General features: G+C 35.8%; 2 protein-coding genes across 2 annotated transcripts; one reads left to right on the top strand and one right to left on the bottom strand.

The window, feature by feature from the left end:
* Positions 1-208: 208 nt before the first annotated feature.
* On the bottom strand, positions 209-1,840 carry LOC122082528. Its single transcript, XM_042650148.1, has 2 exons — positions 1,422-1,840; positions 209-1,340 (listed from the first exon to the last, which is right to left on the bottom strand). Exons 1-2 carry the CDS (start codon positions 1,674-1,676, stop codon positions 597-599), a joined length of 999 nt encoding a protein of 332 aa, XP_042506082.1. The 5' UTR covers positions 1,677-1,840; the 3' UTR covers positions 209-596.
* Positions 1,841-12,859: 11,019 nt separating this feature from the next.
* Positions 12,860-14,495, top strand: LOC122081687 (cyclin-U4-1-like). Its single transcript, XM_042648881.1, has 2 exons — positions 12,860-13,316; positions 13,997-14,495. The coding sequence occupies exons 1-2, from the start codon at positions 12,982-12,984 to the stop codon at positions 14,250-14,252; spliced, it is 591 nt and encodes a 196-aa protein (XP_042504815.1). The 5' UTR covers positions 12,860-12,981; the 3' UTR covers positions 14,253-14,495.
* Positions 14,496-15,572: the final 1,077 nt, after the last annotated feature.

Below are 15,572 nucleotides of genomic sequence, written 5' to 3'. Positions count from 1 at the left end.
AGTGAAGTAGACATTCATTTTCTGCACAATACGGGATCCATATATAATATCAAAGTTTTACAAAACAATACCTATCCTCATACAAATAGATCAACTTACATACTGAAAAAGACACCTCTGTTTCAAAAGTTTCAGCTTTGGCCTATCCAGGGTTTCAAAATTCAAACTGACCCGGTACTTCTAATGAAGATGTCTCTGATTGTCCGGTGGCCACCATCGAGGCCGAGGGAATTCTATACCTCTTTGTTTGGCTGTTTTCAAAATGTCATCATTTCTAAGATCAGTAGTTGCATTGCTTTCCCCAGAAAGCCCGAAAATGGCATCCATAAGAGACTCCAAGGACTGATTTTCAGAGGAAGAGTCGTCCGAAACCAAATGCTTAGCTTCACTCTGCATTAGGCCTTGAATTGTTGCAGGCAGTTCACACCATCCCTTTGCATCCTCGGATGGATTTTTACAAGTTGACTGGCCCTTGGAGGTTTTCTTACTTGAACCTCTCTCTGCACTACTACATATTTCCTTGTCTCTAGCTATGCCAATCTCTGGGTCTTTGTCCATTGCTTTCAATGGTGAAGTTGAAAACCCAGGAGCTGCATTCACTGCACCAAATTGGTAGTCCCCAGACCACTTTCTCTTTTCTGCAATGATTCTTCCTTCAAGTTGCCAACAACAATTTCTCCAGCGGGTCCTCTACATTGCAGACTAACAGACTCCTCAATTTTTTGCTTAAAAAGCCCTATGGTTTTTCCCAAAGCAGAGTTGTCAATTGTTTTTGCAACATTGTCTACACAAGCTCCCCAAAATCCAGGATCACCACTATCTTTTCCTAAATCAATGGTTTCAATGTGCTCAGTAGAAACATCACAGTGATGATCTTCAACTACTCTACCGGGAGAATTCATCGTTTGTTCCTGCGAGTTAATCTGGAGGGTTTCCTGTGCTGTTTGAAACTCTTCCAATGAAGTTTCAAGAATTGACTGGCCCTTGGAGGTCTTCTTACTTGAACCTCTCTCTTCATTACTGCGTACTTCTGTTTCTTTAGGTATGTCCATCTCTGGGTCTTTATCCATTGCTTTCAATGGTGAAGTTAAAATCCCATGAGCTGTATTCATTGCACCAATCTGGTAATCCTTAGACTCCTTTCTATTTTTTGCAGGTGATTCTTCCTTTGAGTTTCCAACTGTAATTTCTCCAGTGACTTCTCCACATTTCAGACTAATAATCTCCCCAAATTTTGGTTTCAAAAGCCCTACATTTTTCCCCAAAGTAGAGTCACCAGATTGTTCTGCAGCATCATCTACCCTCATCGACTGTAAATCCAAAATTCCCCTAAAGGTTTTCTGCTTCACAAAAGAAGACTCGCCTGAGAATGCCAAAAATTCCTTCCTAGGAGAGAAACTCTTGTCTGATAGAGAATTTACCTGTGAAAAACCAGGATCACTATCTTTGCCCAAATCAACGGTTTTAACGAATTCAGTAGAGACATCAACACTCGCTTTAAGCTCTTTGTAATGATCATTAACTACTCTACCAGAGAGATTCACTGTCAGTTCTTGCGAGCTCAAAAAGAGGGTTTCCTGCGCTGTTTGAAACTCCTCTGATGGGCTGCGACCACCACCATCACTTGAAGTTTCCGGAAGAGAGCACATCATGATTCCAGCGGAGGCACCTGACATTCGATCTCCTCGAGAAGATTCGACGCCTGGAGAAAACTCAAAGCAACCTCCCGATTCGGGGAAGAACGATCGATGGCGAAGGCGTTCTTCTAGAGAAGAAGAAGAATGCTCGCACTTCTGCTTGATTTCGGGAAATGGGTCCTCTTCCACTCTTTCAGGGTTCGATTCGGGAGAGGAGAACTCAAAAGCAACTAGGGTTTATTCCTGCCACTGGAGAGAGAGAGAGAGAGAGAGAGAGAGAAAAGTCACCTAGTATAAAAGGAGAAAGCGGAAAGACGTTCTCTACGGAAGCCAATATCTCAACCTGCGAGAAACATGCACTAGCCTCACAAATAAAAAATCATATTAAGAGTACATAGTTTCTCTTGCTGAATGTCTTAATATTATTATTATTTTTTTTTAACAGTGAAAAAAAATAGATTTTTTTTTTCATTACCTTCATCAAATACATGTGTGTGTGTGGTGTAGAACAATCATTGAAACTTGAAATAAATACATTTGTTATGAGGAATGGATACATAAAATCACGTTATATTGGCATGATTTTTGTTTATAACAAGTTAACAACTGATTGATCAACGTTTTCACCATACCTTATTTTTTACTTTTGTTCTTCCAACCCTAATATATGTTTTAAGAATATGAGAAAAGAATTATAAGAAAAGAACTATGATGATGGCCTTCAAATAATGAGACTAAGACATTAGAGGAAATCAGGCATGGATTTGACTACAATAAGGTACAACAGTTGAAGAAGGAGATTAAGTACGATAAAGAGTTTAAAGAATAAGAAAAACAAGAAGAAAGAGATTATGAATGGAAGAGATTGTTCCCATTCTCAAAAAATAGAATTCAAATAATACATTCTCAACTGGGAATGTGAACACTATTTTGATGAATGTTTTACTACTACCAAATAATGAAAATAAACATCAAAACATAAATGCATCACTTCACAAATTGTTACTTTTAAAGCTTACCAGAAAATCAAAACAATTAATCAGTCCAAACACCAAATGGAACCTTCAATCAATAACTTTAATCAAAAGGAAGTTGTAAACCACCGACGAGGTCAGATCTCACGGCGAGGAGTCTGCTGTAGACCTTCCAAAACGATCCCAAGGATGCCATCGCTAAAGCCGTTGTGGTATTTCTTCTTCAACTTGAGCAGACGAGCCAGTGAGGTGCAGGTTCCTTCGTCCCACATCTGCACTGAGGTATCCCCATGTTTAGGGTTTGCTTATTCCCCCCTTTTGGCATGAATTCTTTAAAATTTCTGAAATCTTAAGGTTTGTGAATTTTGGTCAGATGGAAGTGTGAGAATCATGGTTTAAAGTATCTCCGATACCGATACGATACCCTCCGATACGTATCTTAAATTTAACTGACCGATACGAGGTATGTATCGATCAGTACGTATTGGTGAGTATCAGTATGTACCGATACAGTGCGCTATGGTCATATAATGGCCAAGATGGGTAATTTGTCAGAAAACACGATGAATAATACATGTTATCAATAGTTTTTTTTAACAAATTCTTTATGCAAAAGTTTTAAAAAAATGTTTCCTATCCATTTATGTGTGTATCTTTAGCGTATCTTCGATACGATACGATACCATCCGATACTATCTTAATTTTGGCCGACCGATACGGTGCGAAATCGATCGAGACTAGGCTCTAAAGAGTTTGACCGGTCCTTTCGATTGCTAGAAAGCTGCGTGTGAATCCCATCTAGAGCTTCGTCCTACTTAATTAAAATAGTTGGACATTTTTAAATATCTAAATTTTTTAGAATATTATTTCTCTAATTATTCTTTAAAATAGCTCAAAATTCAACTCAAATCCATGTGAACTAAACCAATCATGCGAAACTCAGTTGGCTCATTTCACCTACAACTAATATGCGTGCACATCTCTCTTTTTCAATATTTTATCTAGATTTCCAAAAATATCCGTATTCTTGAGTAACTCCAGTGTCCAACCCATCAAAATCCCAACTCTCAATAGCCGATAGCACCTCCCTATTGCTGTTACCAAATCCTACTTGGTTCTTCTATTTGTCTTTCAAGCTTCCTTACTCAATGCATTATTGGATGAAGCTGCTCTAGACTTTTATTAAGAGTTCATTAATAGGTATGATCCAACATAGAGCAGTGGTGCTCTCACGCACCCCCACCACCCCAAAACTATATATATATATATATGGGAGAAGATTTGGCATGACATTAGCTTCTAGGAAACTAACTAGCAGTTCAATCAATGAAAGGGCTAGGATGGGAGGGGTACTACGATCATTTCTAAAGAAGAGGAAGAGAATGAAATGAGTTGACACCCAAGAGTGTGCCAACCTTCGATTATTATTATAAGTATTAATTAATTTCACTTTCCTTTGTTATCATGCGGAGCCATAATGATATATTGAAAGGATTGAAAAAAAAAAAAACCATAGCTCAAGATGACATAGGTCCTTTTAGGGTGGGAATGGGGGTGGTGATAGGAGTGTGGGCAGGCACATCAAAGTGGGACCTGTTCTCTCTCAAGAGGAAGCTTACATGGCTAGAAAGAAAGCTTTGAAGCAAGTAGGATGTTTACATATATTGAACCATTGGTTGGCACAGTTGGCACAGAAGTGTGGCGTAGCCGTTCATCTGCCAACATCCATCACCAGGAAAAGGCAGGAAAGATGAAGATGGCGATGGGTGTGAAGTGTGATAGCTAGGCTTACTTAATCAACCGGTCTATATCTATGGGTAGCTTTCATAAACTGCCCTTTTGGTAGTGTTTAAGTACTGATAAAATGGACCAGCCCAAGTAGGCCTCAACAAGTTATTTTAGGTCCTACCAAGCTACGTGTGAGGTTGATGTTGGGACAGTCTTTGGAGTCTTAATGAATTTTAACTCGTAGAAGTATGGGGGAGGATTCCCTCTTATGCATGTGCGTAGTTTCAGGCATTGGAGGAGGGAATACTGAAAACTTGTACGTAGGGGGGATATTTAGGACATTTTAAGGGGTGCTATAGTAATTTGGGCGGGGATGAGGATGCCTATGTGCAATTTCATTTTAGACTGACGTTTTACAAATCTTTTTCCCTAGAAGTATTTTTTGGGTTCTGAAAAATTATTGAGCTCGATCTACACCCCCATCTTTTTATTAGGGAAAGTATTTTGTGGGGAGTGCAATTTCTATGTTACGTGAGAACTGATGAGAACGCATGAGGAAGTATCCAAAGTTAAACCTCCCCCCTGGATTTATCAGTTCCTGTTATTGGGATATTTCACTATTTATTTCTCTTATCATATGACATTAGATCCAGATTCTACTTGCAGTACCTAAGCATTCATTCTGTAATCTCTTATAAGAAACTGATTCCTCCCACCCAAGTAAACTTTACATTGAAAAAAATAAAAATAAAAAATAAAAGGATATCCATCAGAATATCACATTATATTAAGAGATGGCCCACTGATTGAACAGTCCAGATGGATTATGGTTGGCAAGCATCCTTAAGCAACTTTGATAAATCTTAATCCCTAAATCCATATTTGGTTAGGAAACAGATCTAAGAATATTTGCAAAACAGATTGCTTAGATCTGTTTCCCAAGCTAATGAGATATTATTAATGAAATGTCCCCCACCTACCAAAGAGAAATTAATAGATATTATCAAAATTATACAAGTGAAGTGATACTCATTGGACTATTAGGAGACATTTTCCAAAATCATAATCTCATTAGTATTACCCATTTGATTTGTGTCAAAAATTGATGCATGCCAGCCACATTAGCAATAAAAACAGCCCATATGAAAGGAAACTCATGATTAGTACAACCCATATGATCAACCGATTAACCCAAGAGGGTGGTGAGAACGAATTGGTATGAGCCATAACTCGGTCGTTCTAAGTTCAACTTCCACAGACAACCTTGGCACTCACACGGGATGTTTAGTGCTCTTCACTGCTTTCATACCTCATTAGCAAAAAAAAAAAAGGAATCAGACCGGATAAGGAGTTGGATTGGTTAGTCTAGTTGTTCAGGTGACCTTCTTTTTCTTTTTTCTAAATACATAACTAGTCCAGCACTCCAGCATCTTCAGCTCAGATGATCCTACACAAAGCTAGCAAACAGGAGCCCTGGTGCTTCTGGTTCAAGGGTGAACCAATATCTGATACATAATGCCAATTGGGCCGGCAAATGGATCAAAAGGCATGGGACTTAGCAATGGAACTAAGCATAGTACTTATAATGGGGTGGGACCCACTAATCTGATGCTTTTCTTCCTCCAAGTCATTGTATTGACCATGAAGAAATATACAGGGAAGAACTATATTAAAATAATGTTTTTTTCGTTTTTCTTTCTTTAGCTTATAATTTATTTTTTTATTTTTATTTTTTTTGAGGGGGTGGGGTTGTGGTGGGGTTAGAAGCTTAAATGTACTCAACATTGATTCACCAAATCTCATACCCATTAACATGCATTACATGACTACAAGTAACATAGACCCCATGAAGTGAGGTGATGAAATCCCATTGGATGGGATTTGGCAACTAAGGTTCTTGTCCATGTCAATGGCATTTGGGATTTTTCTTTTTTTTTTTTTTTTTTTTATTTGCAAAGACTACTCATAGCTAGCAATGAAGAGTATAGAAAAGAATAGAATAATAAATAAATAATTTTAAGAAAAAATTCTCCTCTACTACATGAGAAGGTTAGTATGTTCCTTTCAATGTTTTTTCGATAGCATCTGAAACCCATGATCAAGTGATTTAAAGAATACTTGATCCATTATTTTAAAATTTTTTTTAAGAAATGAAAGAAAATATTTACTTCTCAAAATTAAGGAAATAAAAAATAGTGTTCCCTTCGCTAAGAAAATTAATGCTTTAAAAAGTCTCATTGGACCCACGCTGGTGCAAATAGGGCTCTCTCTCCCATTAATTAATTAAAGGATGAGCTGGTAAGCATATTATGTGGGTTGTAAAAGAAGGTGGGGGCTTCACCTTCACATGGACATCACATGATGAGAGAAGTTCTTCCGTACAGAAACGGAAAAGCTCTTCATGTTTATGACACTCTTCCATCTCACTCTTACTCCAACCACGTTTACAGCTTGGTATCATCTTTCTCTCTCTCTCTCTCTCTCTCTCTCTCTCTCTCTCTCTCTCTAAATGCCTAATCTCTTTAGTACAGAGTTTTTTCTTTTGTACAATTAGGGTGAAAGAGGAATCTCTTCAGCTAATGGCTATCATGGAGTCCGACAAAGTTAGGTCAAGTCCAATTGATATCCGGTTGTTCCCAAAAAAGGTCTTAACATGCTCTTGTAAGACACTTTATGTACAATGTGCATTCTCTCATAGTCTTGGATTTTCAAAACTTTGTTTGCCCTGTGGTAAACTTCAAAATAACTAAAACTTGGTATGTGATGATTAAACGATAATTTAAGGTCTAATATATAAAATTTGAACCCCTTCTGATCTACTGCATGATAACGACTTGTAAGAATTAAACTAGTCCTAAGTCATATGTTGGTCCAATAGTTTGAAAAAAAAAAAAAAGAATGCATTAGCTGGTTTTGTTTGGCATGAAAAACACCACTTGGTCTAGAGCTGCCTAATAGCTGCTTCTAGAAGTGTGGAAGTCATTATTCAATCTGATAATTGTTATCTCCTTAAATAATTTTCAACCACTATTTCATAAGTGAAAAGTTGATTAAACTACTTTTATATCTAATTAGTTGGATCATGGTTAACCATAATTTGATTAATTATATCATTATATAGTTAAGTACTTGAAAGTATTTAACTCCAAAAAGGGTTTTAAAAAACGCTATCCAATCACACGTCTATGCCTAAACAAAGGGGTGAAAAAATCAGCGTGCTCCGAATGATGCATGTGCTTCTACCCTAATTGGTCTCACACAGTACAATAACCACACTACTAAATAGTGATCCTAGGAAAAAAAATTACTAATTACATTAATTTTATATTCTATATTTTATACCAAAATTTCGGAAACAACATCTAATTGTCAGAATCAATTTATGCTTATTGACCAGGAAATATTTTAAAACTAGTGGTCATTCTAGAATTCCTGCTAGTATGGTTTGCTACACTTTATCACATAGTCTCACCACATTTGGTTTGACATTTGATCCCTCGACTGTCTATTTAGTTTACTAATTATACTAAGAGCACACTAATGGCAATCAACCTAATTGTTTCTTTAGAAGTTTAGGTTATGCTAATTATCAAGTTTATGTCTATCCATAATGGTGGCCTCCATAGTAGAATAGACTTCATTAGAATTTAAAATTAACATTTTCAATCATATAATTAAGCTCTTATATTAACAAAATTTATGGATAAATATTGGTTAGATATCTTATAGATGGTGCTCCTTACCCCTTTTAGCAATGAACTTTAAGAAAATTTCTCTATACTATTAATTTTTTAATCAAGTGATTGATACCATAAAAACATTTCTATCAATCATATGTATACATGAATACATATCGTTAAGCGTTCTCACCAGGTCAATTTAAATAATTAAGCTAATGAATATTTTATTAAACTAAAACTGAATATAAAATTATTCTTAATTAAAAGTAAATAAATTAATTGCATAATAAGAAAAAATATATGAATAAGCTACAATTTTCTTGTTAATAATTATATATTACTCAATTTAGTACTTGAGTGTTTCTTTCTCTCTTTTTCAAGTATATAGGCTAGTCCATAGGATATCTAGAAACGGGAAAGAAGGTCCACTAGGGATAATTGCAATTGGTAAAGAAATTCATGTGTGATTGCTATATTGCTCATGCAAGAGGCTTTAACAAAGAACACAAATTTGCAAGTCCAATCAAGGTTTGAAGTTTTTAGATTAAATCAACAATATTAGTATGATACATATCGAGTTTTGACCATACCGATATTTAATTTATTTTTTGGGTGAAAAGATATGGTTGATATATGAAAAATTATTTCAGCATCATATGTATCAATCATATCGTATCAATTATCCAATAGAACAGATTTAGTTGATACGTCTGATATGTTTACTACAGTACTTGAGACAATATCTAAAACCTAGCTAAGTTTGAAGTAGAAACATAGCTCATATCTTCACCCAAATTCTTAACCTCTTTTTTTTTTTTTTTCTGGTGGGTGTGTTTCAAATCTAAGGGGGATCTCATCAACACTTGAAAATGATTTAGGAGGGATTAAACAAGAAAAAGTGTACATTAATTTTCATCAAAGTGGTGATCGAATATCAAAGCCGCATATTGGGTATGTCAAAAAAAAATATCTTTTGGAGGATACTTTGGTTTTTCTTACTCATTTTTCCCAGTATCACCACCAAGATCTATAAAAATATAAGAAAAAACTATAATTTTTGTATTTACTTCTTTGGATTTTCCTCAAAGCTAAAAATAAGATTTTTTTTTATTTTTTATTTTGCAAAATTTGAAGAACATAGAATCATAGAAAAAACTTTCCTCAGTAACATATACTATTGATATTTTATAGAACTTCCAAGATTTTTGAGATTTAAAAAAAAATATTTCATTGGGCATAATGATCTATATGGTTTATTCAAACTAGATTTTTAAGGCATATCAATGTCTTATAAAATTACAAGGATAGTAGCATGTATTGAATTGTTTCTATCGTTCAAACTTCAAATGTACATGAAAATTAGGGTTTCTTTTACGATTCTAAAATATGCCCTGTTTTAGTTTTTAAATATTAATTATTGCTTATTTATAGCTTATAATGCCTAAAACACTAGTTTAGGTATACCTTAAAGGCATCCATACACATCCAAGCACATCCATACTTATCCCAATACAAATCTTATAAAATTACAAGGATAGTAGCATGTATTGAATTGTTTCTATCCTTCGAACTTCAAATGTACATGAAAATTAGGGTTTCTTTTACGATTCTAAAATATGCCATATTTTAGTTTTTAAATATTAATTATTGCTTATTTATAGCTTATAATGCCTAAAACACTAGTTTAGGTATACCTTAAAGGCATCCATACACATCCAAGCACAGTCATACTTATCCCAATACAAATCCAGTACGTTACTTGAAATCAGCTTTCTAATATGCTATCAGATAATAATACTTTAAACTTTAAAGCTTTAGTCTAAAAGGTACTGGCTGGTCTAGGAAAAGAAGTTTGGGGGTAATTTTCAATCGCAAGTTTATGATATCAACCTGCATAAACAATATGATCAACACTAAAGGAATATTCTATTCTCTTTTCTATCTTTTCTTAAGTGATCATTTTCCTATCTTTGCCCATCTCTATCCCATAGAATGTCCAAACTTATCATTTTTAACTAGAAAATCATTACGATACACTTTTTGAAATTTTATCAGGTAAAGATTGGCCATACAATAAGAAAAAAGTATGTAACATATTTATTCATTTGTTGATGATAAAATTGCAAGCTGATGCATGATTAGAAGGTGAGAGTTTGAAGCCAATGGTGTAGAGTGGAAGGCTTAACAAAACTTATCTAAATTCTAATTAGGTATATCCAAATACTGTTCATTGATGGAAACAAGAAACATGTAAAAGGAAGTCAAAATTCCATACATAATTGATATATTTTTCATGAAAGTGTGAAAAACTAGGATAGTTTCACATAGCTCACACTTCATGATGTCACAAAATTTATGAGATGGATTTGAAAGATAAGTTCCAAATCTCTTCATAATTAACTTAACAAAAAAAAAAAAAATAAGGCTTCCAGAACCATTAAGGTTAGATCCAAGCTAAACTATGAAATATTTTTGTTTTGTATAGGAGGATCCATACTAATAATTAACCCAAAATAAAGATTACCAATAAAGCATCTTATATATTGGATAAAAAGTGTGAAGTATGCATTAATTGACAAACTTAATTTCTTGTTCACAACTAATTATCATTCATGTGTCTCCATCTTTTTATTTATCATGCATCAACAATCTTTCTCATCAGAGAGAGAGAGAGAGAGAGAGAGAGAGAGAGAGAGAGAGAGAGAGAGAGAGAGAGAGAGAGAGAGAGAGAGAGAGAGAGAGTGGTCTTGTGGTGGCTAAGAAGTGAACAACGAAGTTCTCAAGGTGGCCACAAATTGCAACTTCAGCTCACTTAGGTTGGGCATTGATGTCTCACTTTCTTTACCCAAATTTTAATAGTGGCGATGTGAGTGCTCGTGCAAAGCGTAACATATTTTTGTTAATATTAATGATATTAATTGATGATACTTCGTAAGGTAGATATTGACTACATTTTAATTAATTGAATTAAAGGGAAAAGAACTTTACCTAGTCGCGTGGCCCTGATCAGACATACAAGGGTGTATAAAAAACCTCTTTACCTCATTGACCCCATGTTGATGCAAGGGCCACATGATTTTCCTTTAAATAATTAAATGAGGTTCCCTTCATCGCCATGTGCAATTTCAGGCCTTGGAGGTGGGTACTAGGAGAATTTGAAATAGGGGTATACTTGCACATGGAGAGCCTCGTGCATCGAATACATTTTTTTTTATACTAATTTGAGTCTTCAAAGAGGCATCTATAAGTTTTCAAATTTCAACTGACGGTGTGCAAATCTTTTACCCTTTAATTAATAAGCCATAATACAACAGAAAAATTATGGAATGAAAGGGTCAATTTGTTAAAGACAACTAATCTAATGGAAAAATGAACGCGGCAGACAAGGTGGAGACTGGAGGGTATATCTGCATTTTGGTAGCATCATTGCTGCAAGGAGTAAGGACCATGAACTCTCTTCTTTTCCTCTTTTATCTAACTCCACTTCTTCTTTCCAAGAACACCCCTTATCTTTTGAGATGTACACTGGAAGCCTCCCCTAGCTGAATTATACAAGTTATAAGAAGGCCAAGAAAAGTGGGTAACCCATTTTTACCCAAACGTAACCACCTTTCAGGAGACTCCATCATGAAGAAGAAAAGTAATGGGCACTAATTCAAATAACAGTCTTGAATGGAATGGCAGTGATGAAGGTTATTAAGGTGATCCATCATATTCTCCCCTTAATGATGGTTTGGTATGGCTTAATTGGGTTTTGAGTTGCTTGTAAACTTTATTTTTTGGTTTTTTATGGATTTTAATTTAAAATTTTTTTTTGGGTGTAAATATGAGCTTGAAATTTCAATTACTCTAACTTTGGAAAGTGATTTTTATTTTAGTATCTGTTTGAGGAGAAAATTTTATTGTGGTCTGGAGTCATCCAATGTGGAATAGGCATAAATTACATCCACTATTGAATGAAGTTACCGAAATGTCTTATAATCCAATTTGACTTGAATAAAATCTTTTGGTTTTATGGTTTGTAAAAGGAGAGAACCACAATCCTAGTTTTATTTTTATGTACCTGAGGCTAAACCAATGTTGGAGCTGAAAAATATATAATACATTTTTCAATATTTGGATGAAAAAAAAAAGTTTATTTGTTAGGAAATTATTATTGTAGGTATATAAAATAAAATAAAAAATATTCATAATAATAAATAAAAAACAGTTTTTTATTTTTATGGTAATAGTCTGAGAACACGGTGCCCAAACCTGGGGTGTTTCTCTCCCCTTTATAGAAATCATTGCACCTATATGTTCTGTACTCCTATTGGTGCACGTCTTTAATTTATAGCAAGCGGGCGACATGTCTGACCCTCTCTCTATTTTTATTTATCCACTGTTAATTTTGAAAATGATAAAACATATACTATTCTTTATGACTCCAATCCAATTGCATTAAGTGTACTATAACATCAACTAATTATTGCCACCAGTTCAAAAAAAAAAAAAAAAATCTTTGAGCATTTCTAAATCTCCATTGATGTCACCAACTGAACCATATACATGAATTAGTGGTAAATGACAATGGTAATCTGTATTCTCAATCAATCCATGGACAACCCTAGTAGTAGGCTTTTGTTTTCAAATTTCTTCCTTAACAAGTGACAGTGATCCCTTATATTTCCTTCTTAAACAAGGTAAGCTCTGGTTAAGTATTCAATACCATGGGAGGGGATAGATCTGTCATAGATTAATATTTGAGGACATTTTGGTAAATCAAGGAACCACCAACGACCACCTTCCCGCAAATACCGGTTGTTATATATGAGAGGCCCATTTCTGATTTCTCGTTAGACAAGTTTCTCTCTCAAGACAGCTCAGAGAAAGAGAGAGAGAGAAAGAGCCCACAGAAACCAGAAAAGAAAGAAACATAAGCACTTGGAAGCATCTGAAACTCTGCAACTCAAGAAAACGGAAATGGCTGAGCTCGAGAACTCTCATGAGATGCCCAGGGTGATCACCTTCCTCTCCTCTCTCCTTCAGAGAGTAGCTGAATCGAACGACGTGAACCGACGGTTTGAGCCTCAGAAGATCTCGGTTTTCCATGGTCTCACCCGGCCGACCATCTCAATACAGAGCTACCTGGAGAGGATCTTCAAGTACGCCAATTGCAGCCCTTCTTGCTTCGTCGTCGCTTATGTTTACCTGGATCGATTCGGACAGAGGCAACCCTTGTTGCCGATCAATTCATATAATGTTCATCGATTGCTCATCACCAGCGTTATGGTCGCTGCTAAATTCATGGATGACATGTAAGTTGCTCAAGAATTTACTTTTTTCTTTTCAATCATTTAAATTGAAATTCTTGGATCCTTCTCATGGGTTTTCATTTTTTTTAAAGGGGTTTTTCTGCAATTGCTGGATTGAATTTTGATGATCTTTTCTCTGTTTCTTTCTTTTGTTTTCTACATCTGGGCTTGATTTCTTCTGCTCTGTTTTAGCGACAGTGGGAAAGAATTCTTCTTTGATGGATTTTTTTTAGAAGAGTTTGTGTCTCTGAATTCAAATGTGTTATGGGTTCCCGTGAATTTGAGCTTTCAGAAGAAGAATTAAGAATTTGATCACCCTAATTTTTTGAATTGCTCTGTTCTTCCCTGATAAAGCCAGGTTTTGATTAATTTCTTTCTAATCACATAACCACCGCCAAAGAAGAGGAAGACAACCCTTAGCCATGTGAATGCCTTTCATCATTCTCACACAACCACCTAAGACGTGGTAATGCTGTCCATGATGAAGGACATTCATGTAACTTCCTTTAAAAAAAAATTAAAATTAAAATTAATATTCCCCCCCCCTCTCTCTCTCTCTCTCTCTCTCTCTCATAAAGCATCCAAGATCCAACATAACCTGTTAACAGATTCATATAAAAGTCTCAAAAAATGAAATTAATGGATATATTGGTATTTGTTTATTTATTTATTGGAAATTTCAGGTATTACAACAATGCTTACTATGCAAAAGTTGGAGGGATCGGCATTACAGAGATGAACTTCCTTGAGGTGGACTTCCTGTTTGGTTTGAGCTTCCACTTGAATGTGACACCAATCACTTTCCAGACGTACTGTTCTTACCTCCAAAGAGAGATGATCTTCCTGGAACCTCCTCTAAATTTAGGAAGATCTTTGAAACTCCATTGTTGCTTCACTGAAGATGATTCCACCCACCGAAAAAAACAACTAGCTGTTTAAAGGTGTTGGAATTGGGAATTTGAAAATTTCCCAAGTTAGATGTAGAGATAGAGATAGAGAGAGACTCCCTCTCAATCTCTCTCTTTTTCTTCTTTCCTTTTTTTTTTTTGCCATTTCTGGGTTGGAAGATGGAACCCATGACCATGTGTACTAAAGGCATCATCTATCTGTCTTTTTGTGTTCCTTTTCTTGTTTTTGGACTTCAAGCAGTGAGTATAAACATATAGGAATTTCTTCTTTGCAGATTGGATATGGCTAATTGTAAGATCAAACACCAAGAAACACGAATAATAAAGAGACAATAGATTCGTACGACACAGAGATTTAACGAGGTTCACACACCAGGGTGCTGTGCTACGTCCTTGGATGAAGAAGAAGATGATTCACTATGCAGAAGAGAAATTACACCCTAGCAGCCACGAGGAAAAACTCGCCCTGAAACCCTAGTTGCGTGAAAACCCTGGAATACAATGACTTTCTCAACAAGCAATAGTACATTATATATACTCCAAAATCGTGGGTCGACCAATTGGGTCGCGGTCGATCCGGTCAAACCATACCACAGGGGCGTAGCCCCTACACCCCCATACGAGATCAGTGATGGGCTCCGGGCTTGGGCCTATCGGCCAACCCCTTTGCTTCCATCACAGATCTCAAAAAAATTCCCATTTTGGTCGTCAGCAAAATATGTCGGATTGGGTCAATCTTCAAAACGGGTCAAGAATTTGAGACAAACTTAACACTAACTCATATAACCTTGTTCTTTGGGGGGAGGGTTACCTCTGCTGCTCGTGTAATTTCAGGCCTTCGAGGGAGGGGTATATAAGTCATTCTACTAGGATGTTGCTAATTGCTACAATAATATGAGTCTTAAAAGGGGTGCCCGCATACAGTTTCGAATATCAGCTGGCAGTGTGCAAATCTTTTACCCATTCGGTAAATGTACTAGTCCTGTATTAGACTCTTGTTGGGGCTCTTGGGGCCAATCTTGAGGGGGAAATTATAGTAAGTAGGAAAAACTATATTTGGAGACTGGTTATATGAAAAAATGCATGGAGCAGCATTAGAGAGAGTTTGTGAGTTTGGGTTTGTGGTTACCTTATTTGTTGGTGAAGACAGTTTCTTCTGAAGAAGATAGTGGTTTATATTCTTTTGGTGAGGAGGCAAGGCACATATGTGGCCTTGTGGGCAACTAAATGGGTAGGTGACCTTGTTGGTGCAACCTTGTAAACTAGATGGGGGTCATGTGAGCACATTTATTAAACTGGACCAGTTATCAGTTTGGTTTTGGGTGGAATTTTGGGTGATTGACCCAAAGGT

This window comes from Macadamia integrifolia, chromosome 6 (assembly GCF_013358625.1).
Source record: "Macadamia integrifolia cultivar HAES 741 chromosome 6, SCU_Mint_v3, whole genome shotgun sequence".
In the NCBI taxonomy this organism is placed as follows: domain Eukaryota; kingdom Viridiplantae; phylum Streptophyta; class Magnoliopsida; order Proteales; family Proteaceae; genus Macadamia; species Macadamia integrifolia.
This window is presented reverse-complemented; position numbering and strand designations above follow the sequence as displayed.